The 23865-nt window shown below is 48.9% G+C and overlaps 1 protein-coding gene across 4 annotated transcripts in view; it reads left to right on the top strand.

Moving 5' to 3' along the window:
• TPR (translocated promoter region, nuclear basket protein) overlaps positions 1–23865 on the top strand; it is a 2097972-nt gene that overhangs the window by 730963 nt on the left and 1343144 nt on the right. For all 4 annotated transcript variants that reach the window (XM_069641376.1, XM_069641377.1, XM_069641375.1 and 1 more), the window contains exon 23: positions 6416–6568. In XM_069641376.1, coding sequence (XP_069497477.1) covers positions 6416–6568 — 153 coding nt within the window. The remainder of the gene's footprint in view (positions 1–6415; positions 6569–23865) is intronic.

Genomic DNA, 23865 nt, shown 5'->3' with positions numbered 1-23865 from the left:
TCAGAGAGAGTACCTTCTCTCACAAATGGAGGGGCAGGTTCTCCATCCTGAGGTCAGGACTCTAACCCTTCATGCTTGGTATCTGAAAGGCTGAGATACAAGGATCGGTACCTTCCAGATGATGTCATGGAGGTGTTGCTTTCGGCAAGAAGGCCAGCAACAAAATCTCTATACCGTTGCTGTTGGAAGAAGTTTTGCAACTGGTGCAGGGATAAGAATGTTGATCCTTTTGTGTTCTATCCCGAAAGTCTTGTCCTTCCTCTTGTCCATGGCACATAGAGGCCTCAATGTTGGGACTGTTAAATGTTATCTTGCAGCGCTTTCCATTTTCAAGCGTTCTTCCTACTTTAAAATTCCTTTGATAATACAATTCATAAAGGAACTCAACAATGTGCTCCCTCCTTCTCCTTCCCAAGTCCCAGTTTGGGACCATAATCTGGTTCTAAAGATTTTAATGTGTGCCCCTTTTGAACCCTTGCACACTTGTCCATTAAGATTACTAACATTGAAAACCGCTTTCCTGGTTGTTTTAACATCTGCACGAAGAGTGAGCGAATTGCAGGCACTGTCTCCTGGGCCATCCTATACTGTGTTCCACAGGGACAGAGTGGTGTTGAGGGTTAAGCTCTCATTTTTACCTAAAGTTTTGTCCGATTTCCATTTAAATCAGAAAATGATTCTGCCCACGTTCTATCCTCCACCTCATGCCAGTAAGTAGGAGGAAAGATTGCACAGGCTGGACCCGAGAAGAGCTCTAAGCTTTTATATTTCTAGGCTTTCCAAGGTTAGAGTGGATAATCAATTTTTCATTGGCTACACCGGAAGGAAATTGGGTCAATCGTTGTCAAAACAAACCATATCAGGTTGGATTGTGCTTTGCATTTCAGAATGCTACAGATTGGCAGGCAAAGATCCACCAGAAGGATTAAGGGCCCCTCTACTAGAGGCACAACCTCGTAGACAGCCCTTCAAAGAGATGTTCCCTTAAAATCTATTTGTGAAGCAGCAACTTCATCGCTGCACACTTTTTCTAAATTCTTTAGTCTGGTGCTTCCCACTCTAAAGAGCTTGCTTTTGGTAAAGCAGTGCTATATTCAGCTATATATTAAAAATCTACTCCCTGCTCCAGAGAGCTTTCTACACTGCTTTGGGAGTCTATCTAAGAGGAGGTCACAATCCATTCGAAGAACAAGTTAGTTACCAACTGGTAACATTCTTTCGACTGGATGTTCCTCCAACATATTTCTCATCTCCCTCCCATCCAACCCCTCTGTAGATTTTCTGGGTTATTGCCATTTCAACTCTCGCAAGGCTGACATCTGGCTACTATATAGTGTATATAATATACACTATCTATACAACAGAGCAAGAGGGGGGGGAAAACAGAACTGAGGCCAATGGGCGCTGCGCGTGCTACTTGTATACCCGATGTCACCCTCAATGGAGGCCTTCGAGGGACTTCGTCATCGGCGCACTCTGCCGAATTTGTTTTTTCCAAAGCAGCTAAAACTGGATGGAATACATCCAAGATGAGGAATACGTTGAAGGACCATACAGTCGAAAGAACGTTACCACTTGGGAAGTAACTTGTTCTTCTCCAGCATTGGTATCTTTTGTGGATTCACATGCGCCTGTCCCTGCAGGCAAACCTTGATTCGGGTTTCATCTACTTTGGAGGTTAAAATCTGAAGGGAAGGCTTAGTTTAGTTTATTTTAGTTTATTATTTATAATGCGCCGAAAAGCCCAAGGGTAACAAGGCGCAGCAGATACAAGAATTTGCAAGACTTAGTTACAGACAGTAATATATGTACAGGTATGAATACAGTAATAATATCAATCAGCGGTAAATATAACATATGTACAGTTAGCAGTTGTGTATCCAGGATGTGGGCCAGGAGGTTCTAGATGATGGCTGTCTTCAGCCAGGATTTGAACTTTGAGCGAAAGTTTTGGTAGGGTAGGTCCATTCTAAGAGTGGGTGGTAGGGAGTTCCAAAGCTTGGCTGCTTTCACTGGGAAGCTATTCCCACCTATAGTTGCACGTTTGTAAGAAGGGACGGATAGGCAGTCTCTGTAAGCTAACCTCGTCGGTCTTATGGATGTTAGTCTGTGAAATCTGTTAATCAGATAGGTAGGGGCTGCATTATTAATGGACTTATGGGTGAGTGAGGCAGTTTTCAAGGAGATTTTATCTATAATGGGGGTCCAGTTTTGTTGTTTGCTATATGTAGTGATGTGGTCTCTTCTTGAGATGCCCAGGGCCGCTCTAAGTGCGTTATTCTGGAGAGTTTGTAATTTGCCAGTGACGGCTTTGGATGACCCAAGGTAGAGGGCGTTGCAATAGTCCAAGCGGGAGAGTATAAGGGCTCTGGCCAGGGTCAGACAACTGGCCTCGGATAAAAAAGGTTTAGCTGTCCGGATCAATTTACAAGTATAGGACGTGGAGGAGGCTAGTGAGTTCACTTGTCTGTTAAAATTGAAGTTAGAGTCCAAGTAAAAGCCCAGTGTTTTGACTTCATGTCCAACCCTGATAGTATTACCATCAATTATAAATGATGAGTATGCCGGGCTCAGGTTCTTTAGGCTAGTTTTAGTACCCAGTGTGATGAGTTCCGTTTTATCATCATTCAGGCATAGACCGTGAGTGGCCATCCATGCCTGGATGATGATGTAGACCCTATTCACCAAGGCCAAATCCTTTGCATAATCTCCAGAAAGCGGAAGGAGGATCTGGGTATCATCTGCATAGTTAGTGTAGGTGATACCGAGATGATCCAGATCATCGAAAAGGGGCTTGGTAAATATGTTGTACAGTGTCGCGGAGACACAGGAACCCTGAGGCACACCGCAGGTGATGGGTATAGGGTCTGCCGCGTCTGTCGGCGAGAAGACCCTCATAGTTCTGCCATCAAGGAAGGATCTGATCCAAGTAATAGCCTCTGGGGAAAAATGGGCAGCCGAGTGGAGATGGGAACAGAGGACAGCGTGGTCGACCAGGTCGAATGCTGCGGAAAGGTCAAGGAGGAGGAGTAAAGCTGCTTGACCATTGTCTTTGAGCAGATCAATCTGTGTTTTAAGGTCGATGAGAGCTGTTTCGGTCCCATGTTGGGGTCGGAAGCCTGATTGTCTGGCTCCTAGCAAGTGGTGATCCTCCAGGTGCTTCTGTATTTGTACATAGGCGACCTTATCCAGAATTTTCAGAAGGAATGGTACTGTTGTTATAGGCCTATAGTTAGTTGGTATTGCTGGGTCGAGGGTGTTTTTTTTTTTAGTAGGGGCAGTACCCAGGATTGTTTTAGATTAGTTGGGATGGAACCGGTGGAGAAGGAAGCATTGATTAATTTAGTGATAAAAGGGGAAAGGTCACGGGCAGCGTCTTTTATGAGCTGTGCTGGGCATAAGTCTCCTTGGCAGTTAGATGGCTTTAATGACATGATGATTTTTTCCACTTCAAGTATGGTCACTTTAGTGAAGTTAAATCGTAAATGTTCAGTTGTGGACCGTTTCTCAGGTTTAGGCAGGGCAGGATTGTTCAAGGAGGCTTTTTTACAAGATATTTTCTTTTGTAGCGTGGCGATTTTGTTAGCTAGGGCAAGTTGGATGTTGGTACACCAGTTTTTGTCTTTTATACAGGTGTCTATGGGTGCTATGGGGGTTTCTACTTCTTTTAGAATTGAGAATAGTTCCTTTGTATTTGAACTGGCTTGGGAGATGCGAGAGTCAAAGGAGGTACGTTTAGCAAGGAAGATTTCTTTTTTGTACAGGGCCGCTAATTTGGTAAATTTAAGTTTGTTGGCTGCTGATGGGTCTTTTTTCCAGATAGATTCGCAGTGTCTTTTTTGTTGTCTTAAGTTTTTGAGGAGAGGTGTGTACCAGTTGTTAAGGTGGGTTTTGGACTTGCTTGGCCTGAGTTTGAGAGGGGCAATTAAGTCCATGGAGGAAGACATGATTTTGTTGTATTCCTCAACCAAGGTTTCAGGATCCAAGTTGTCATGCAGTGAGTTCAGTGTAGGAAGTAGGTTGGGGATAAGTCTCTCCACTGTGATACTCTTTTTGTTTCTGGTAAGAGTAGGGGGTGCCCTACACGGTAATATGAGTGGAGGTCTAGTAGTGGACAATACAAATGATACCAGGTGGTGGTCAGTCCAGGCTAAGGGTGAGATGTCAGTAACGCTGGCTAGGCAATTATAGTCAGCTATCCAGTCTAGTATTCTGCCTTTGTCATGGGTTGGTTTTAGGCTTCTTTGAGTAAATCCTAGTTCGGTGAGGGTGTTCAATGTGGTGATGGCGGCTTGGTCTTCAGGGTCATTAAAGCCCATATTGAAGTCACCGAGGGTGAGCATTTGAGTGGCGTTTTTTAAGTTGGTGGATAGGATGGTGTTAAGATCCTCATCGAAGGTGCCTAGAGGACCTGGGGGGCGATAGATCAAATGGACATTGAGGGTTTGAGTATTTGTGATGGGGATTTTAGCTGAGAGTAGTTCGCAAGATGGGGCATTAGTGGGGGTAGCTAATCTTATTGGAAGGCTACATTTGTGAATGATGGCGACACCGCCTCCTCTGGAATTGGGTCGGTCTTGTCTCAAGATGGTGTAATTTTCTGGGATAGCTAGCGTCAACATAGGTCCTGCTGCCGGGTGGAGCCAGGTCTCTGTGATGGCGAGGAGATCCAGATCTTCATTGATCAGTAGGTCTGCGATTTCAGTTGCGTGGGCTACTAGTGATCTGGCGTTAATTAGAGCTCCCTTAATTTGTGGGCTTACTATAGGTGTAGTAGGGGCTGACAGTTTCTGAGGGGGTTTAGTGTTTTTCTGGATGATGGACGAGTTAAGGTCTTTAGTGGGATGGCTCAGAGATCTTTTGGGTCTGTAGTTGTCAAGGCTAGTGAGGGTGGATTTAGATCTTTTATTAGTAGGCATGGAGCGGGCAAGAGGCTCGTGAATTTTGGCGAGTCTAGCTCTGAGTTTTATGTTCCTGACTACAGTGGGGCACGGGAGACTGAACATAGATACTGGAGGAGCCTCAGTTGTTGTGGGCATTAACTTGCTTGAAGTCGTGTACATGGTGGTGGGGGGTTGGGGTGGCATGTTGGATAGAGTAAAGGTAATTAAGAGGAATATGGGCTGGCAAGGTAGTTGCTAGGCAGGGGAGGCATACTGGTTAGTGGCAGGAGTGCGTGAGGGGGACCTTAGGCACAACACAGTATTGAATGTCTGAGAGCGACCTTAAGGCACAACACAAATTAAATGGTCTGAAAGCGACCTTAAGGCACAACACAAATTAAATGGTCTGAAAGCGACCTTAAGGCACAACACAAATTAAATGGTCTGAAAGCGACCTTAAGGCACAACACAATTTAAATGGTCTGAAAGCGACCTTAAATGCTCAACATGATTCAAATGGTCTGAAGGGGACCTTAAGGCACAACACAATTTAAATGGTCTGAAAGCGACCTTAAGGCACAACACAATTTAAATGGTCTGAAAGCGACCTTAAATGCTCAACATGATTCAAATGGTCTGAAGGGGACCTTAAGGCACAACACAATTTAAATGGTCAGAAAGCGTCCTTAATGCACAACACAATTTAAATGGTCTGAAAGCGACCTTAAAAGCACAACACGGTTTTAAAATGGTCTGAAAGCGATTTTAAGGTACAACACACTATTGAATGTTTGACAGTGATCTTAAGGCGCAGCATGGTTCTGGAATGGTCAGAGAGCGACCCTACGGGCACGACATGCTGGTAAACACAAGGCTGTATCTAGGATTGGCCAGCCAGGCAGGCTGTAGAGTGATGATGAGTTAGTGCAGGGGACGTCACAGTAGCTTGCTAGTGCAGTAAACTGTATTACAGAGTTACCTTGGTGGTCAGGTGTGGGAGAGGCAGGGGTTCTGGCAGACGGCAGAGTAGGCAGGTAACAGGCATGGAAGAGGGAGATGGCCTAGGTAGCTATGGGCCTATGGGCGCGGGCTATTTATATCAGGCGTCCCTATTGGTGCAGCCTAAAGCACCCAAAAAGATGTTGATGGGACACTAAGTGTCGACGTTTTCCATTGGAAAAGCTATGTTAAAGTTACTGAGGTTTCCCAGCCTGGCGACAGGAAATATTCACAGCATGAAAGATGCCAACGCTGGAGAAATGGAGTTACAGGTAAGAAACGACTCCCTTATTCTGCTCTGTTGTATGTTGGATTTAATTCTGTTAGGCATTAGTCGATGGTCCCATTCCTTAAATGGGGAATGATATGGTCCTATAAATTAGCGTGCTTAATTGAGGAGTTGGAGATTAGGCATGTTTTACCAGGGTAGGTGGTAGGCTAGCATTGGATTGGTTTTAAGAGTATTCTACCATAGTGTTAATTTATTTTGGTTTCAAGAAATATGGAAAAATTATGTTTGTTTCTTTGAAAAGGTTACAGAGGATGTTCGTAAAACTGTAGAATCGAGTTTGAAAGAATCTACAGAGTATCAAAACCAGCTGGAAAAGAAGCTAATGGAAGCAGAGAAAGAAAAACAAGTCCTTCAAGATGAGAAGCATAAAGCCGTTCAGAATATGGAGCAGCAGGTATGTCTCTTTTTGGGCATTTGAGTGAATGTTTCGCAGCAAAGAGACCCTGAAAATATGCTAGATAGAGCTTTTCCATAGGGCAGTTTATCTTCTGCTTCAATCTTCATTTTCTTTGCAAGTCTGACTCTGCCAGAATTGCACGACTCGCATACTATTGTGCATTAGTACCTGTTGCAAGGGTGCCAGCCAATCTTCCTCCGCCAGGTTGGATTTCCCTGGATTTGCCTGTATAATCCCCCATACCAGGAGAGTTGAAAGCTGCTCTGTCAGTAGCATCTTCTCCCATTTTTCCCTCATCCACACTCAGCTCCGCCCCATCTACCTTCACAACTCTCCCAAATCCCCCTAAACTTACCTGGTACTGAACTGCTCCTTTGGGTCCAGCAATATGGCTGCCACGATCATTGACTAGGTACTCTCCCCCAACCCCCTTCCCCCACACCCCCATATGTCACCTGACTGCTATTTTGTATTGGCCTGATCTTGCTTTTAGTGGATTGGCGCTCCATTGTGCATGCCCATAAATCAAAGGAATCTCATTTCCTTAAAAAAAAAAAAATAGTTTGGCACCCAGACAAACACTGGGTGCTAATGGCTTATACTTGGTTTCTGGGTGGGCTTTGGGAATTAATGGCCCTATGGTCTACCTGGCTCAGGCCCACACAGAACGTTGGGCTGAATGCTAGCTACAATAAAGCACTTTGCAAACGAAATACTTGTTCTGGCTCTGTCAGATTGTCTGCTTTTGGGGGGGGGTGTCTGGGATTGGAAACAATGGGTGGTATGTTGGTTTGTCAATGCAAAATTGCTGAGTGAGCGAACATGTTTAGTTCAGCATATTCTAAAGGTTTGAAGCTCCATTAGAAAATATTTCTAAACAAAAATAGTGTTAGTGTTAAGAAAGATTCCTTAATTGTATGTAAATTTCCTTCCATGTGTCAACCCACAAACCTTTTGCTGCCGTTTAGACACCATTGACTGACTTTGCCAGAGAAGCACAGCCTTCAGCTGCACTCTTGGGCTTTCGGTCACTTTAAATGGGGAAACAGAAATGCCCTTAAGACAGTCAGTACTGGGAGACTTTGTTTCCCTTAGTCCTTTCCTCATCTTGCAGCTTTTGTGTGACATGTAACCAGTGTGCAATGTATCTTACCATACAGCACACTTGGGTCTCTAGTCCTTTTCAAAGGCCGTAGAAACTCTCGCTGGACTTTTTATGAACTGTGAAGTTGTCATAGACAGGACTGGTGGCAGCTATCTTTTCGCATGATTTTTAACCCTTTCCTGTCATGTTAACTGCGTTTGGCACGAATAGGTGGCCTGGCTCCAAAATGGCCATGCCACAAGGTGCTTTGTCCTGGCCATCTTGCCCCTTCTCCAGGTCGAGTCGACCCGGGCCAGTCCTTATTTGGTCATGCACGTTCCCACGAATCCCAATGCTTTCCCAGGGTTCAGCATGCCTTGTGTGTGCGCCTCCAGGAGTTGGGCTGGGATGTCTGGTGCCAGAGTCTGGAGTGTCCTGAATGCCTGAGACCACCGTGGTCGCGGATTGGTCCACATATGGAGTGTTTGTGAGCAGATCTCCCATTGGGCCCTCTCAGTTTTGGCGCAAAGGGAGCTTTGGGTAAGAGGAGGCTGAAAACATCACTACCATGTCGATCTCCTGAGTTCTCACTGAACAAAGGATTGGATCCAAGTATCCTGCTACTACGAAGCTCAGTCGAGGAACCGCTGGTGACCTGCTGGAAGGTTTGGCACCCTGAACCTGCTGTCGTCCCGTAGCACCCCTCTGCATCTGGTCCTCCTAGAATGTCTTCGAAGACGCTTTGACGCATTGGAATAGTGGGACCAACTATTCTCGGCACCTTCACCAAAACCGGCAAGTAAGCTTTCTCGGAGTGTCCCTGGGCCAACCAGTGGGCTGACCAGCTTACGCAGAACCTATGCTCTGTCTCCGCCTTCGTTTCGAGGAGGCTCTCGAAACTTTGTGTACTGCAAGCTCTGTGTCCACGGCACCCTCACACCGAATTGCGTACACTTGGCATTCCCAGGTCTGAAGTGAGATGATTGCGCCCGGACCGGAGTAAACCGGTTTACCGTGTTGCCCTGCAGCGGCAATGTCCGTTGCAAGTCCACTGCCTTTGTGACCCTCTTGCCCCTGAAGCCTACTGCAGTGAAACTGGGGCGATTCATCCACCCGGAGCTGAGAAATCGCCACTGTCCCATTTGGGAATCCTCGCTGGATCTCAGGAACTAAAAGGTGCCGAGACATCCTTTTTGCCGCATTCGAACCTGCAACGAATTGGACTAACCTGCTGAAGTTTGGGGTCCTTGTAACAGGGACCAGTGAGTAATCAATACCCTAACCGTTGGCCCCTAGCGCAAGAGCCCATTTTTACGCACGAGTGGCCCTTGGGGGGGTCCCCCTCTCCCGTCCACTGCTATTGTGAAATAGCAACTCCACCCCAAACTCTCGAACTGCCTTTGCCTTCAAGTGGAGGTCCTTCTTGAATAGTGGGAACTTATTCTTCATTGCCTTATCCACCTTCCCGAGCTGCTAGAGACCCCTGAAGAGACCCAGTTTTGCCCATTGTAACAACTGAGTGCGTTGGCACTACCTGTACTATTGAGCACAAGGCTCCCCTTTTAGGGCTTGGACTGCCTCTTAGTTAGGTGAATAACTGATGTTGAACTGGACCTAAAGATTAACTGCACTCCTGTTTCCTTCCCATCTAGGTTGTCAACAGATTTCGTGCAGTCACCCTTTTAGACACGTTCTCCCCCGTCCCCCCGGTCTTCTATATATATTGTATTGAGTGTGATTTATTGGTTTCTCCAGCATGGGGTCTGGCATGGAGTCACATGCTCATGAATATTCCCTGTCAGGCTGGGAATCCTTGGTAAAGAAAATCTGTTTCAGTTTCTTTCTGCTAATAACCAATCACTGGTCTCTGAGTCATACTGGCCCCAGCCAATGACTGCCCTCTACCTAAGCCCCTCCTCTGGCAGCCATCTTCAGATTTTTACCGCACGTTCAAGTGTTGGGAGTCCTCGTGCTATAGCTCTCAAACTTTTACTGCATTTTATGATTTTTCAAAGTTAAACCTCATTATTTTTTCACTCAATTGAACCTCAAGCTCCACTTTCTACTTCCGATCAACAGGGACCTGTATTTTCTACACCCCTCAAGGGCGAAGTTTTTGGAGGATTTCGGGAGATCTTTGAGGCCTACCCCGCATGGATATGGCCCAGGACAAAGTAAACACGATGCACGGATCCAAGCTGTTCAGGAGCTGCCCTGGATGCGGATTGCAGAATGTGTTCAAGGAGGATGAGCATTATAGATATCTCTACTGCCTTCACGAAGACAAAGCACGTGGAGAAAGACTGTACGTTTTGCAAGAACATGTCCAAACAGACTATGAAGGATCGGCGTATCCAACTCACCAACTGGCTGGAAGGGAAGAGCCCAGCAGCAGGTGAGAAGTCTGAGCGGTCTTTTAAGACCTTTGAGGGTGCTCCGGTGATGCAACAAAAGGCAAAGCACTGCGAGTCCGCGTGCACCGGGAGCGCCGATCGGTTGGGCTCCTCAGCTGCCAGGCAGGGCGCACTTTCACTGATGCCATCAACCACGAGCCAACGCTCTGGCTCGGGGAAGAGGAAATTGGAGAACCCGGGTAAGCTTCGGGAGAAGCCCTGGTCGATCCCAACGGAGACAGCGGAGGGGGAGCGAGGCGGTGACCCCCATTCCCCCCCCCACGTGAAGGCCTCAGGCACGCCTAAAGTCATGAAGGCCCTGATTCACCCGGCTAAGGCCTCTATTGAGGGATTCGTGGCGGCCCTGGCGAAGCCTGTGGAGGCTACCCCAGTGGAGGCGACCTCGGGGCCTAGTTTCCCCTGCCACTGCAGAGGGAATCCTCTTTTCAACCCATCGATAAGACCCCCATGAAACCCCGGGTGGAAAATGAGGGAGGAGCTGGCTGGAGTCGCAAAGATACTGAACAAGAAGTTGAAGGAGGTCCGGTCCCACGGGAGGGATCCCGATGAGGCGGACGAAGAAGGCAACAGTGGTGCCGATGAGCCCGTGGAGGCAGAGGATTCCACTCCCCAACCGTTGTGCCTGTCGCAGCCGGTGCCTATGCCACAAGACAACTCGGGAGCAATCTTGATGGCGATCCAGGCTTTGTGTATGGAGATGAGGACACAGTTGCCCTTACCCCCAGTGGACGAGCTGGCGGAACCTGGACCGTTGGGAAGCCCTCCAAGCAAGCGGAGGAGAATTAGTCCATCCCACCCTTCCAGCCTTCATGGCCTTCGCAGCCTTCATCTTCTTCCCCTGATCCGAGGGATGATATGGGAACTGAGACGGCCACGACGGGGACGGATGACGATGTTGGTGACTACAGGATGGGCCTTCCATCACCACCCCCTCGGGCCTCCCCGCCCGACGAAATTGGCTCCTTCCACGCCATTATCGCCAGGGCATCTGAGCTCTTCCAGCTGTGCCCCGAAGAACAGAAGGAAGGTTTCCTCCATCAACGGCGTGAGGCCAAGAGGAAGACGGTCCTCTCAGGTCCATTACTGGACCACATCTGGGACGAGGGGCTGTCGCTCCTGAAGAACCCGTCCACGACTCCTGCTAAGAGACAAGAAGTAGTACCGGATCCCGGATTCCGCCCCCATGTGCCTTGGGGCCCAGCTGTCCCCGGATTCGATCGTCTTCGGGGCGGGGGCGAATGCTTCAACTTAGAATGCCTTAGAAACTGGATGCCATGGTATGGCAGGGTCGTCTGTTGGCGGCAACGATGATTAAAGTGGCCAACGCCTTCGCGATTGTGGCTCGCTACGACCGGGAGCTGTGGTTTAAGATCGTCCCCCTGCTCTACTTCCTCCTGGACAACAAGAGGGCTGAGGCCCTGGAGATCCTGCAGGAAGGCCAGGTGGTGTCGGACCACGCCATAACTGTGGCCACGGACATTGCTGACATCAGTTTTCGCCAGATGGGCAACAGCTTTTGCCTTTGCCGGCGTGGTTGGCTCAAGGCAACGGATTTCCGCCAGGACGTGCAGACCAGGGTTCTGGACATGCCTTTCGAAAGGGAACAACCTGTTTGGCAAGTCAGTGGACGAGTCACTGCAGGCCATCAAGGCTGACACGGAGACAGCTCGGGCCTTGGGTGTTCAACGACGACGGCCGCCCTTTCGGCACTCTGGAGGCAAGCAAGGCGCCTCTAAAGGATTGGGCGGTGGCTCATCGTCGTACCACCAGGCGGCCTGCACCTTGTTGCAGGAGGCCTGCAAAGGACGTGGCAAGACAGGAGGATCTCATTGTCATCGCCAAGGAGGGCAAGGCCACTGCCAAGCAGGACTGAACTGGCCGTAGCTTCTGGCCCCCACCTGATCACCCCGGTGGGAGGCCGGCTGGTGAGGTTAGTCAGCGTGTGAGAATCCATCTCCACCGACCGTTGGGTGCTGGATGCTCTGGCCTGCGGGCACACGAGTTTCTAAGGAAGTGTCCCCACTTTCCACCCGTGGCCAGGAAGGAAAACCACGTCCCTCAACTGCTGCTGGAAGTGAGGGTGATGCTGAAGAAAGGAGCCATCGAGCTCGTCCCAAAGAGGCTCCGGAGTGTACTCAAGATACTTCCTCGTAAGAAAGAACGGCGGCTGGCGACCCATCCTGGAGCTTCGTCGTCTAAACAAGTACATAAAGTCCCAGAAGTTCCGGATGGTCACCCTCCAGCATGTACTGGGACAGCTGGAGGAAGGCGACTTCCTATCGTCGCTGGACTTGGAGGATGCCTACTTTCACATCCCCATTCTAAAAACATCGAAAGGTCCTGCGATTTGTGGTCTAAGGGCGACACTATCAGTTCAAGACCCTTCCCTTCGGATTGAAGTCAGCGGCCAGGGTATTCAAGTGCCTAACACCAGTGGCGGCGCGGCTGCGCCTGCTGGGGATCCATGGCTATCCCTACCTGGACGATTGGCTCATCAGAGCAAAGACAAGAGAACTCGCCGGTGTGCACACCTCGAAGACCGTCCATCTGCTCACGGATCTGGGATTCTCGATCAACTTCGTGAAATCCCACTTGGTACCGTCGCAAGTCGCCATGTTCCTGGGAGCCGGACTCGACACAGTGGCACGATTGGCTTCTCTGTCGGAGGAAAGGACGAAGGCCATCCTGGGCAAGGTGCAACGGCTGTCAACCATGGACGCGGCCAGGGTGAGGTCCATCAAGTCCCTGCTCGGCATGATGTCCTCGTGCATCTACCTCGTGCGCCTGTGCAGGCTGTGGATGCGTCCACTGCAAGAGTTCCTCGACGCTCGTTGGATGCAAGCGGCGGGCAGCTTCGAAGACAGGATCTCGCTTAACAAGACCTTCCGCCAATCGATCTGGTGGTGGGGCACCCGTGCGCATCTGGCGGCGGGTATGGACTTCCAGACCCCGGCACATCAGGAGACAGTGATGACGGATGCCTCCCTGGAGGGATGGGGCGCGCACACCGGAGATCTCCACGCAAGAGGCCTTTGGCTCCCGGAGGAGAGGTCACTACACATCAACGTCCTGGAGCTCAGAGCCGTGTTCTGGACCCTCGGGTCATTCCTTCCATCCATCAAGGGCAAGGTGGTGAGGATCTTCACCGACAACACCACCACGATGTTCTACATCCGGAAGCGGGGAGGCACCAGATCCCCAGCCCTATCCAAGGAATCCCAGGATCTGTGGCACTGGGCCGTCGTCCAAGGGATGTTTCTGGTACACTTCCATCTGGCAGGAATAAAGAACACCATTGCCGACTCACTCAGTAGGGAGTTGTGCTCGTGGCACGAGTGGGAGCTTTGGCACGATCAAGTGGATCTGCTATTCAAACGATGGGGCATTCCCAAGATCGACCTATTCGTGACGGCGCTGAATATGTGCCGTAGGTTCGCCAGCTGGTTTCCCCATGGGACGGCCTGTTCCTATATGCGTTCCCACCATTGCCGTTGCTGCTGCGACTAGTCAATCAACTCACGGTCCCGCTGCAGGATGATCCTCGTTGCACCGGGGTGGCCGATGCAGATCTGGTTCCTGGACCTTCTGGACATGTAAGCGTACCCCCCCCAGTGAAACTGCAGACGGACGCAGATCTTCTTGCCAGAGAAAGAGGTGCCATCCTCCACCACGACCCGGGGTCCCTAAACTTGCAGGCCTGGCTCTTGCAGCACTAGAGTTTGGAGGGTAAGATATCCCGGCAGACTGCAAGGGGGTGCTTGCAAAGGCCAGGGCGTCCTCGACCCTCAAGTGCTATGGACACAAATGGAAGAGGTTCACTGTCTGGTGCCGGTCACAGATTAATCCTCTGCGGATTAAGGCCCCTCAAGTGCTGCCGCATCTGTCGCTGGCCAAGGCGGGGCTAGCTCATGCCTCCATCATCCAGCTAGCGGCGATTTCCCGCTACACCAGAACTCCGGGGTGATCATCTCTGTGGTCTCATCGCCTGGTGAAGGAGTTCATGAAAGGACTGTTCCAATCATTCCCACCGGTGAAGGCTCCGGCGTGGGAGCTCAACGTGGTGCTGAGCAGGCTAATGGGGCCGCCATTCGAGCCTTTGCATTCGGCACTGTTCAAGTTCCTATCGTGGAAGACATTGCTTCTTGTGGCCATCAACTCCGAACGACGAGTGGGAGAGATCCAGGCCCTCTCCTGTAAACCACCCTACCTGACGTTCCACGAGACGAGGGTGTTGGGGAGAATTCTCTGTATAGGCTAATTTCCCAAACCTAGTGAGTCCCCCAGCAGCTTTGCTGGATTTTTGGGGTGAGACTCTTTTTCTCCCACTCTTAGGCATGATTTGAAAATGTCCTTTGACTTTGTAATGTTTTATGGGCTATGGGGGTCTATTACTCCATAGGGCTTCATGTGTTTTTGGGATGTTACACTGCACCCTCAGTGCAGTAACACAGGGGTGTCGTAGTGACCCCCAAACATAGACTCCATACCCTGGGACTGACTACTGTCTCCCAGGGCATGTAAAGTCACCATTGACTTTACTAGTCATGAATTATGAACAGAACCAGTACAAACCATCATATTGTGGAAGTACTGGTAGGGGTAATTGGATTGCCCCTGGTTCTGTTTTTCGAGGGGGCACTGTGCAGTTCCCCCTCGTCGAGTTTCTGGCTAGTGGCAGTGGTTACCACGCGAAATATTCCACTGGAATATTTCCTATGGGATTTTCCCATTCCTTTTAAACGCACCATTTTTTTGGTGCAATGTTAAAGATACCACCGGGTTATTTATTTAATATTTATTCCCGGTTGGGTCGTTTTGCCAGGACTCGGTTTTAAAATGGCGTTTGTGTTCACCTCTCTAACTCCAGCCCAAGTTGAGCCCTTTGTTCCACTTTTGGCAGGCTTCTGCACAGAAGTGGGAGGGAATAGACACCCTGGGAGGGAATAGACACCCTGGACTGAGTTGCCTCGGCAACTCAAGTCGCACTCTTGTGCGATTGGCCCAGTGGTGAGCCGCCCGGCTCGCCACTTAGCATGTTGGAGTGACAGCTAGGACTGGTTAATGGGGGTTTTCTGCATAAAAGCAGGGCTTTGGGGACGAACTTCAGAAGTCACCACAGGATCTAAAGAATCCAAAGAGGGAGAAGCTGAGCCGACCTGCAACGACGACACCACCGGTGGTGCCCTGCTGAACCGCCTCACCACTTCCCGACGACAGAGGATCTTCATCCTGGAGAGTCTTCCTTTGAACTGGTGGGGTTAAACAGTTCGCCTCTTTTCGCCTTCCTGGATCGTCTTGTGGTCGAATCGCCCGTGCCAAGCAGCCTAGCGGCCGGATAGCCACGCTTCACCACTACCGCGAATAAAAGGGTAGTACCTTTTTAACCAAGAAACTCTGCGGCTGGTTTATTCCCTGGCAGTGCAACAACCTCCAGCTTTCCTCCCAGTCGAGATTTTCTCTTCCCCTGGACGAAGCACCAACTTACACCCGCTGCCAGGAAATGCCCCGCTGGAGCTTTCTCACCATTTCAGGGACTGTCCCGCCTGGTCTCCCTTGCAACAGTCTGTTCAAGGTGTCCCCTAAATCCTTGAATCTCTATCTAACTTTTCTGAACTCATCCAACTTCTTGGGCCTGGCCTATAAACTTTCTTGCTCTACAGTAGACTCTGACTTTCCTGACTTGCTGTGGTCCTTTTAAACGTGTTGGTATTGTGTGCTTTCCTAATTCTTCCTTTTCCTTCCCTTTTTAAATAATTATTGGAGTGCCATCTTGGTTAAGCGCTCACCTCTGTATTGATAAGAAGTGGTGTTCTTTTCCTAAGACTTGTCGAATAATTAATCGGGGAGGTGTATATATTTCTAGTGTCTGCGTTTGAACTTGCTTGACCTATTAGTGCCAGTGTATTTTTAGAAGTGTTTTTAAATAATTATATACTTTTATACCAAAGCTCTGGTCAGTGTTTGCTTGTGCTACTGTATTTTTGTACCTAATGTGTATACTCTATATACTGCCCTACTCTTCTTGAGAGAAGTCTGACTGCTCAGCCACAGCTACCAGGTAAATCTGGGTGGCACAGACTGCTACCAATTGGGTTTACTGCCAACATCTGTAGTCTTAAACTTTTTGCAGTGGTCCCTAAGGGAACTGCACAGGTTTCTGCCTAACAGAGGGTGGTGCTGAGGACGCACCCCTCCTTCATGCCCAAGGTACCGCCAGACTTCCATCTCAACGAGCCCTTGGTGTTACCTGTTTTCTTCCCGTCGACTTCGTCGCCGGCCAAGAGGACTTTGCACTCGCTGGATGTAGCTAGAGCGCTGAAGTTCTATGTGGACCGCACGAAGAGCCTTTGGAGGACATTGCAACACTTTGTGAATTTTGGACCTGTGAGAAAAAAGGAGGCCCTCTCGAAGGCTTCCATTTCCAGATGGCTCTCCGGCTGCATCATGCACTGTCACCGGTTGGCAAACCGACAGTTGCCCGGCCGTCCGAGAGCCCATTCAACCAGAGCGATCGCTGCTACCATGGCGTTCCTGTCCGGTCTGCCCTTGCTGGACATCTGCAGGGCTGCTACGTGGTCGACGCACACCTTTACGAGATTCTGTGTCTACCGGGATTCCAGGGAGGAGTCCAAAGTCAGCCAGGCAGTGCTTCGCAACCTGTTCGCCTGAAGGTGGGCCTGGTGAGGAGGTAAGAGATGCTTAATGTTGAGTTGAAGTCATGCTTAATGTTGAGCCTTGCCACCTGTGTACTGCTATGTATTCTTATATTCATGAGCATGTGAATCCATGCCAGACCCATGCTGGAGAACAACAGTTAAAGGTAAGTAACTTGTTCCTTACTTAGTGTTACTTTGATTCTTTGCTATGGTCTGTTACAAAGGCCTTCTAATGTCTTTAATTTTAATAGAACACTTGTCTGGAGTAATTTGTAAGTGTCATTGCTCAGTGTGCTCATTGAGTTCCCTGTCACCCTCACCCCTCCTGACACTTAGTCTCGACCGCCTGCCGTAGCTATCCTGATTGGTCTGGCTTGTCCAGAGGTGCCCATGTTCCAAGAAACTTGGTTGGCCTTCTAATCCTCTGCCACTCCTGGTCGGAGTTCAGAAATCCTTAACAGTTGGTATGTAAATTTGCTTAAAAAATGAAACTTTGTGTGGTGCGCGGCAAGGAAAATCAGTGTACATTTGAGGAACTGGTTTCATTCAAAACTTTCATATAAAGATTGTGAGCAAAGCTCTTCAACTGTACTACCTCTTGCAACAGTTTACTTTATTAGCTTTTTCTTGACTGGTTTATTGACCAGTTTTGGGTAAGTCTGCGTCGAGGGCCTTAACTGAGATGGAGGGAGGGGGTTGCGATGTGCCTCAAGAGACTCAGCATCTTGTTGTTGTGTCCAAAGAAATCCTTCTCTGTGCGAGTCTCCTGGCATGGTTAGTTGTGTGCACTCATCTGGTTGGTGCCAGTGGGTTAAAAAGACAGTGGGATTTCAGCTTGCTCTATCATAGGGGCAACCATGTGTTAAAATCCAGTAGGTGTTTTCAAGCTAATATTTTTCACTGTAAAGATTTTCTACACTGTATACTAAAGAAAATGTACACTTGTTAAGGTTGCCTTTTTTTTTGTTAAATATCTGTACTTCCGGGAAGAATCAAAAAATTGACAATTCTCAAAATGGTAAGTAGCCTAAATACACAATATACGCACACAAATATAGAGGTTAGTAATATGCCTAAGCTATTGAAGTACACTTCAGTGTTCTAATGTTTAAAAGGAAATGCGTCCTTCAAAGATGGAATGTATGAATTCAAAATGTTCATACTATACAAGAGGACCCTGGGATTGGCACTAAACACCCAGCAGGTACGCCCGTGCTACAATACATACAACCTGCCTTGGGTATGCTGCCAACGATTTTGTCACATTTATATAATTATGAAAAAAACTTTATTCATCTAAAAAAAAGTATCTATTTCTGAGACTTGTGGAATCTGCTTAGATCACATGCTGTGCATAGGCCGACATCTAGTGGAAGCTGCAGAGTATTAGTTTGTTTTTCGAAACTCGAAAATGGGCGTCGACCTAGGGCGTGCCAGTAATACTATCCCTAGTGTGACGTCCACTGTACCCATGATCCCTCACGCGTGTAGGACCATCAGACTGTTTTTTCCCGCCATACTTGTCGGAAGCATAGTTGCAGAGTTCCCTGGCTTTCAGCCATTTGTCATTATTCACAAATTCCTCGTTCCTCTTATCCCACGTCTAGACTCTGAAGATCGCCGGTACTGAAGAACAAACAGCCGCTGAGACCGCACAACGGACTTTGGGCCTCGGAAAGCCTCTGGCTTCGGCCCGGGCCTTGGAATGCCTCTGGTCTGGTCCTGCAAGTAGGAAGAGTGGGGGGTGGACATAAACGAGTGAGAGTATTTCCTACATATTCGCCCGCTGCCATATAATAACATATGGAGAGTACTCCATTTAAATTCTGCCCCAAGTGCAACCGTAAATTCTCTTGGGTAGATGAGCATAACACCTGTAACCTCTGTTTGCCTAGGGACTAGCCCGAAGCCAATTGCAGTGTGTGTATACTCTTTAAAGCTAAAACACTTAAGGATCGTTGGGCCCATTACGTCAAGCAAATCGAGGCCATGAACGCTGTGGGTTCCTTGAGTGATGGCAGCAACGCCGCTGTTTCGGACGGCGAGGGCACTGGAGTGTCGGACGCCCAAGCGCGAGCCCCCGACCTCGGAGGACTGTCGGGCGGCATGAGTGCTATCCATACACCCACATCTAAACACACTAACCCCTCCCGAGACTTGACACGCGTGTCGAGCGATCGGCAGAAAAAAGGCACAAAGAGAGCGGTCCGCAGAAACGGTGTCCTCTGGGCGTTCCAGGTCTCAATCGCCTCATGACACACAGCAACCGTCTACGATTGCTCTGAAGACATTGACGGAGTGAAGAGGAGAAAGTCTTTTTTGGCTAACTTTTACGAGAAGAATCCTGATCACTTTTTGAGCTATCAGAATACCCCTCCTACCTCTACTCCTTCTGGATCAAAAGTAAGAGACCTCATACTGACACTCCAGTTCAGGGCCTGATTTCAGACCCGCTCACTATTCAACCTTACCATCAGTATGCTGAAGATCCAGACATACAAATACTGGAAGACCAGGCAGGGGTCGAAATATTATGGGGATGATGAGGACCAGGAGGAGGAAGACTAGCAGAGGCCTACAGTCTAGACTCCCCTATTCCCAAGGACCCACCAGTGAATGACTCTCCTGTGGATGATCAGCCATTACTAAATGAGGTCTTAGCTAAAGCTGCAGAGCACTTTCAGATACACTCAAGGGGCTGAAGAAGAAAGGGACTTTGCAGAGTAAATTATGGGGGATTGGAAATCCGGCGCCAAGCCATACCAATTCTGAAATCCATTCAACGCAGAATTGATCCCTACTTCCTCACCCCTAACCTTACCCGGGCAGTCAAGCCAAGAATAGAGAAATTATTCAGGGCCGCCCCTCTGAACCACTTTATATAAGGGGTCAGCTTAAACCCGACTCATTGGTGGTCAGAACCACCAGAAAAAGAGCGGGAACACCTCTATCATCCTCAGAAGCTCCTCCAGACAAGGAGAGCAAAAGGATATATGGGCTAGGAAGGAAAGTGGCTTCCATCTTCGCTTACTAGGCAAGTATTGCTAATACCACCACTCTGCTGGCAAGTTACATTTGTCACCAATGGGAGCAGGTAGCTGCCCTCATTGCCTCTGCACCTGAACCTCTAAAGGGCCAGTTGTCCCAGATTGTGTCAGAAGGGAAAAAGGAGCCCCTAGGGGAGCCTCGCGTAGTGGAAACAAGGCCAATCACCACACACGAACTGACACGCAAGACACAAGGTTGTATTCCCAAAAGCTAGGGTTTATTGCAAAGCAAATAGTCTCAGTTGGCCAACTCGGTCTCACGCTCCGCGACGTGTCTCCAGACGTCGAAGGACGCAAGAGAGCAAATAACATACATCAGTTACATATATACAAAATGGACATCCTGCAGTCAGTCATGACATGTTCATTACGCCCATTGTACAGTTTCACTGGGTCTGATGATTGACAATTTCGACAAATATGAGACCTTCAAACATCTATTTTAGCAACAATATGCAACATTGCGATTCTAGAGACATATTTCTTTGTTGAACAGAACACAGTGCTTCTGTTCTTGCAGACAAGCTGCGTACGGGGGAAGTTTCGCATTCCAGGTCTTACTATCTCCGATTTGCTATTCGTGTCCTGGGAGTCAGCACGCTATTCTGGGCTTATGAAAGTGGGGCCATAAGAAAAGCATAATTCAAGCCTTTAGCTGTTTCTTTCTAGCATTTCTACTATATTAACGAGACTGGCTGGCATCATTGAAATGATTAAATGCCGTGTTGCTCTCCTCCAAAACTATATGCGGGACGGGAATTGGGCATTCCTCTCTGGGGCTGCCTACGTTATGTTTCAACGAATAACTCCCTGCCTCGCGGCCTTGCTCTTTCGTTTTGAACAAAGTAATCAGTGAAGCAGAATAAGCTTTCGGCTAAGCAGTTTTGAACAGAAAGCAATGAGCAAACGTTGGAGAACAAAATGGCGATTTTAGCTACATCAAAATGGCCACACATTGGTCAAATTTATGAGTCTGTATTTCTGACGTTTAGTGCATGAGACGGTTGGTCGTCGGCCAATATGATATATTGCCATTGGTTGTGAGAGGTATCTATATTTCTAGACTGACATGGAGATCGGTGTCCGGATGCATTCCCAAGACGACTTTTGACGCAGCGCTCTCATCACAGAGAGCAGTCATCAAGAGAGACTAAGGCAGTCGGGGTTCAATACCGAGAAACCCAAACCACTCTGATCCACATGCCGGTGGAACCAAATGTCTTGTTTGGGGAAGCGGTGGAAGAGGCACTCAAAACAGCAAAAGACGATAATGAGACCCTTAAATCCCTTGGACAGCTAACCTGTAAACCCACGAACCAACAAGGGGAATAATAATTTTCATCGCTCCCGCTGCCAAAATTCCCAGAGGGTCTAATCACTCCCAAGGCCAAGGTACATCGTGGGGAAACAACCAACAGGTTACCCAGAATTTCGCCAGAGGTCAGAAAAGGGTCCGTGGTAGAGGGAGAGACCGTCCAGGTAGAGGCAGTACGCCTCCCAACAAACACTCCGCTCAGGGTCCCTTCCCATGCATCCCCAGTTAGGGGGTGCATTTCCAGCTTCACGCACGCATGGGAAAGGATCACATCGGACAGATGGGTGCTGTCCACGGGATACTGCATCGAACTGTTGGAGTGTCCTTGCGACCATCCTCCAAGACAGAAAATATACTCCTTGGAGCACCAAAGAATATTCCTCGAGGAGATCGTCATTCTTCTTGCAAAGGACGCGATAGAACTCATCTCGGGCAACCAGGTAAACAAGGGTATTTATTCAACTTACTTCCTTGTGCTAAAAAAAAATCTAACAATGCACCCAGTACTAGAGTTACGCCCTGCAAACAAGTATGTCGAACCTCAAAAATTTGGTTTAGGTCGAAACGACCAAAAGTTCTAAAAATGCTACCACCAAAGGATCGAACACCAAAAGTTCGATCCTCTGGTGGTAGCATTAAAAAAAAAGACAGGGGCTTAGGGGGTGTCCTCCGCATTGCCCCGCTCACTATACTTTATGGTATAGTGAGCAGGGGCTGCGGGGGACACCCCTGCAGCTGTCCGTGGGAGAAAAAAAAAACGGGGACTGCGGGGGTGTCCCCTGCATTGCCCTGCTCACTATACTTTATGGTATAGCGAGCGGGGGCTGCGGGGGACACCCCTGCAGCCGTCCGTGGAAGAAAAAAACGGACTGCGGGTGTGTCCCCCGCATTGCCCCGCTCACTATACTTTATGGTATTAAGAAACGAAAAGGACCCTGCAGTGCCGGTTTCCGATCACGGAAGTGAAAGGGAACTGGCGCTGCAGGAACCAGCGTGAAGGTGAAACTAAGTGGGGTTTGTGTATGTTGGTGGTGTGGGTGGGGGGCGTTTTGTGTGCGTGTGTGTGTATGAGAATTATTGGGGCTGAAATGTCCAAAAACAAAGTGTTCGAACTTTTGGTAATTCAAACATTTCGTTTTTGGATATTTCAGCCTCGATAATTTCTCCTTCGGTCAAATCACTGGGATTCAAAAATTTCGCATTACTACCTCCAAGAAGTAATCCTCCTACTAAAAAAGGGAGATTACATGGCAACATTGGACACGAAAGATGCCTATTTTCATATTTCCATGTTGCCAGCGCACAGAAGATTCTTGCGATTCAAGGTGGACAGTCAGCACTACCAGTTCAAGGTGCTGCCCTTCGATATAGCCTCGGCTCCAAGGGTATTCACCAAGGTACTGGCGGTGGTGGTGGCGCACCTACGCAGGGGGGCAATCCCGGTGTACCCTTACCTGGACGACTGGCTCATCACGGAGTAGACCCCAGTAATTTGCAGATCCAACATCCAAAGAACGATCGACCTCCCCTTCGAATTGGGCTTCTCAATCAACGAGAAAAAATGAAGCCTGGTGCCAAGCACTTCCAAACAGTTCCTAGGAGCTGTTCTAAACACTCAGGAGAGGTTGGCCTTTCCATCAGAGGAAAGAATTCGGAATCTATTACTGCAAATTCCTCAATATCAGTCCGGTCGTCGGATAAGTGTTTGCAATGGCGTCATGCATTTACCTGGTTCCCCACGTGCGCCTGCAACCCATACAGGAATGGTTGGCGAAACAGTGGTCTCAGGCAAGTGGTCAGTGGGACGATCTAGTGGTAGTTTCGCCAACACTGGTACAGTCTTCGCTGGTGGAGAAGCGAATCTTTCAAAGGGGAAACCGTTTCACGATCCAGGGATGCAGGCTGTAGTCACTAAAGACGCGTCCCTGTCAGGATGGGGAGCACACCTCCTTCACCACATAGCTCAGGGTCTCTGGCCTCACACATTGGCCAAGAATCACATCAACCTGCTAGATCTTCTGGCAGTTTTCAGAGCGCTTTGAGTGTTCGAACCCCACCTATCTAACATGTCAGTGCAGATCCTGACGGACAGCACGACCGCAATGTTTTACATAAACAAACAGGGGGGCACTCGTTCACCATCTGTCCAAGCTTGCCCAGTATATTTGGATATGGACACTCAGACGGAACATTTACCTGTCATCTCAACATGTTCCAGGGGATCTCAATTCACTAGCAGACGCTTTGAGCACAGACCCCCTCCCGGGAGAACACGAATGGTGTCTACACGAAGTCGTAGGAGACCTCTTCTCACAGTGGGGTTTCCCCATTATAGACCTATTCGCCACAAGCGAAAACGGGCAATGCCCAGACTTGGCATCCAGGTTCTCCCAGCCAGGCTCCAAGGGGAACGCCCTATTGATGAATTGGTCAGGGATGTTTGCCTATGCTTTTCCACCAACCCCTCTGATGAGGAAGGTGGTGAACAAGATCCATCGGGAAACGATGACGCTCATCCTGGTTGCTCCTATGTGGGCAAGACAACCATGCTATCCACACCTACGCAAACTGGCGGTGTGCGACCCCATCAAACTCCTGTGCCGGTACAACCTACTCTGCCAGCACAAGGGGCTAATGGTGCATCCTCAGCCCAACTCAATTAACTTGGAAGCATGGCTCCTGAAGTCAGAGACCAGACATCTCAGTTTACCCTAGAGATGTATGGATTTCATGAAAGAGTCAAGAACATCTAACACAAGGCACTGTTACTATGACAAG

Source organism: Ambystoma mexicanum, chromosome 1q, assembly GCF_040938575.1.
Source record: "Ambystoma mexicanum isolate Mex_15411 chromosome 1q, UKY_AmexF1_1, whole genome shotgun sequence".
In the NCBI taxonomy this organism is placed as follows: Eukaryota; Metazoa; Chordata; class Amphibia; order Caudata; family Ambystomatidae; genus Ambystoma; species Ambystoma mexicanum.
This window is presented reverse-complemented; position numbering and strand designations above follow the sequence as displayed.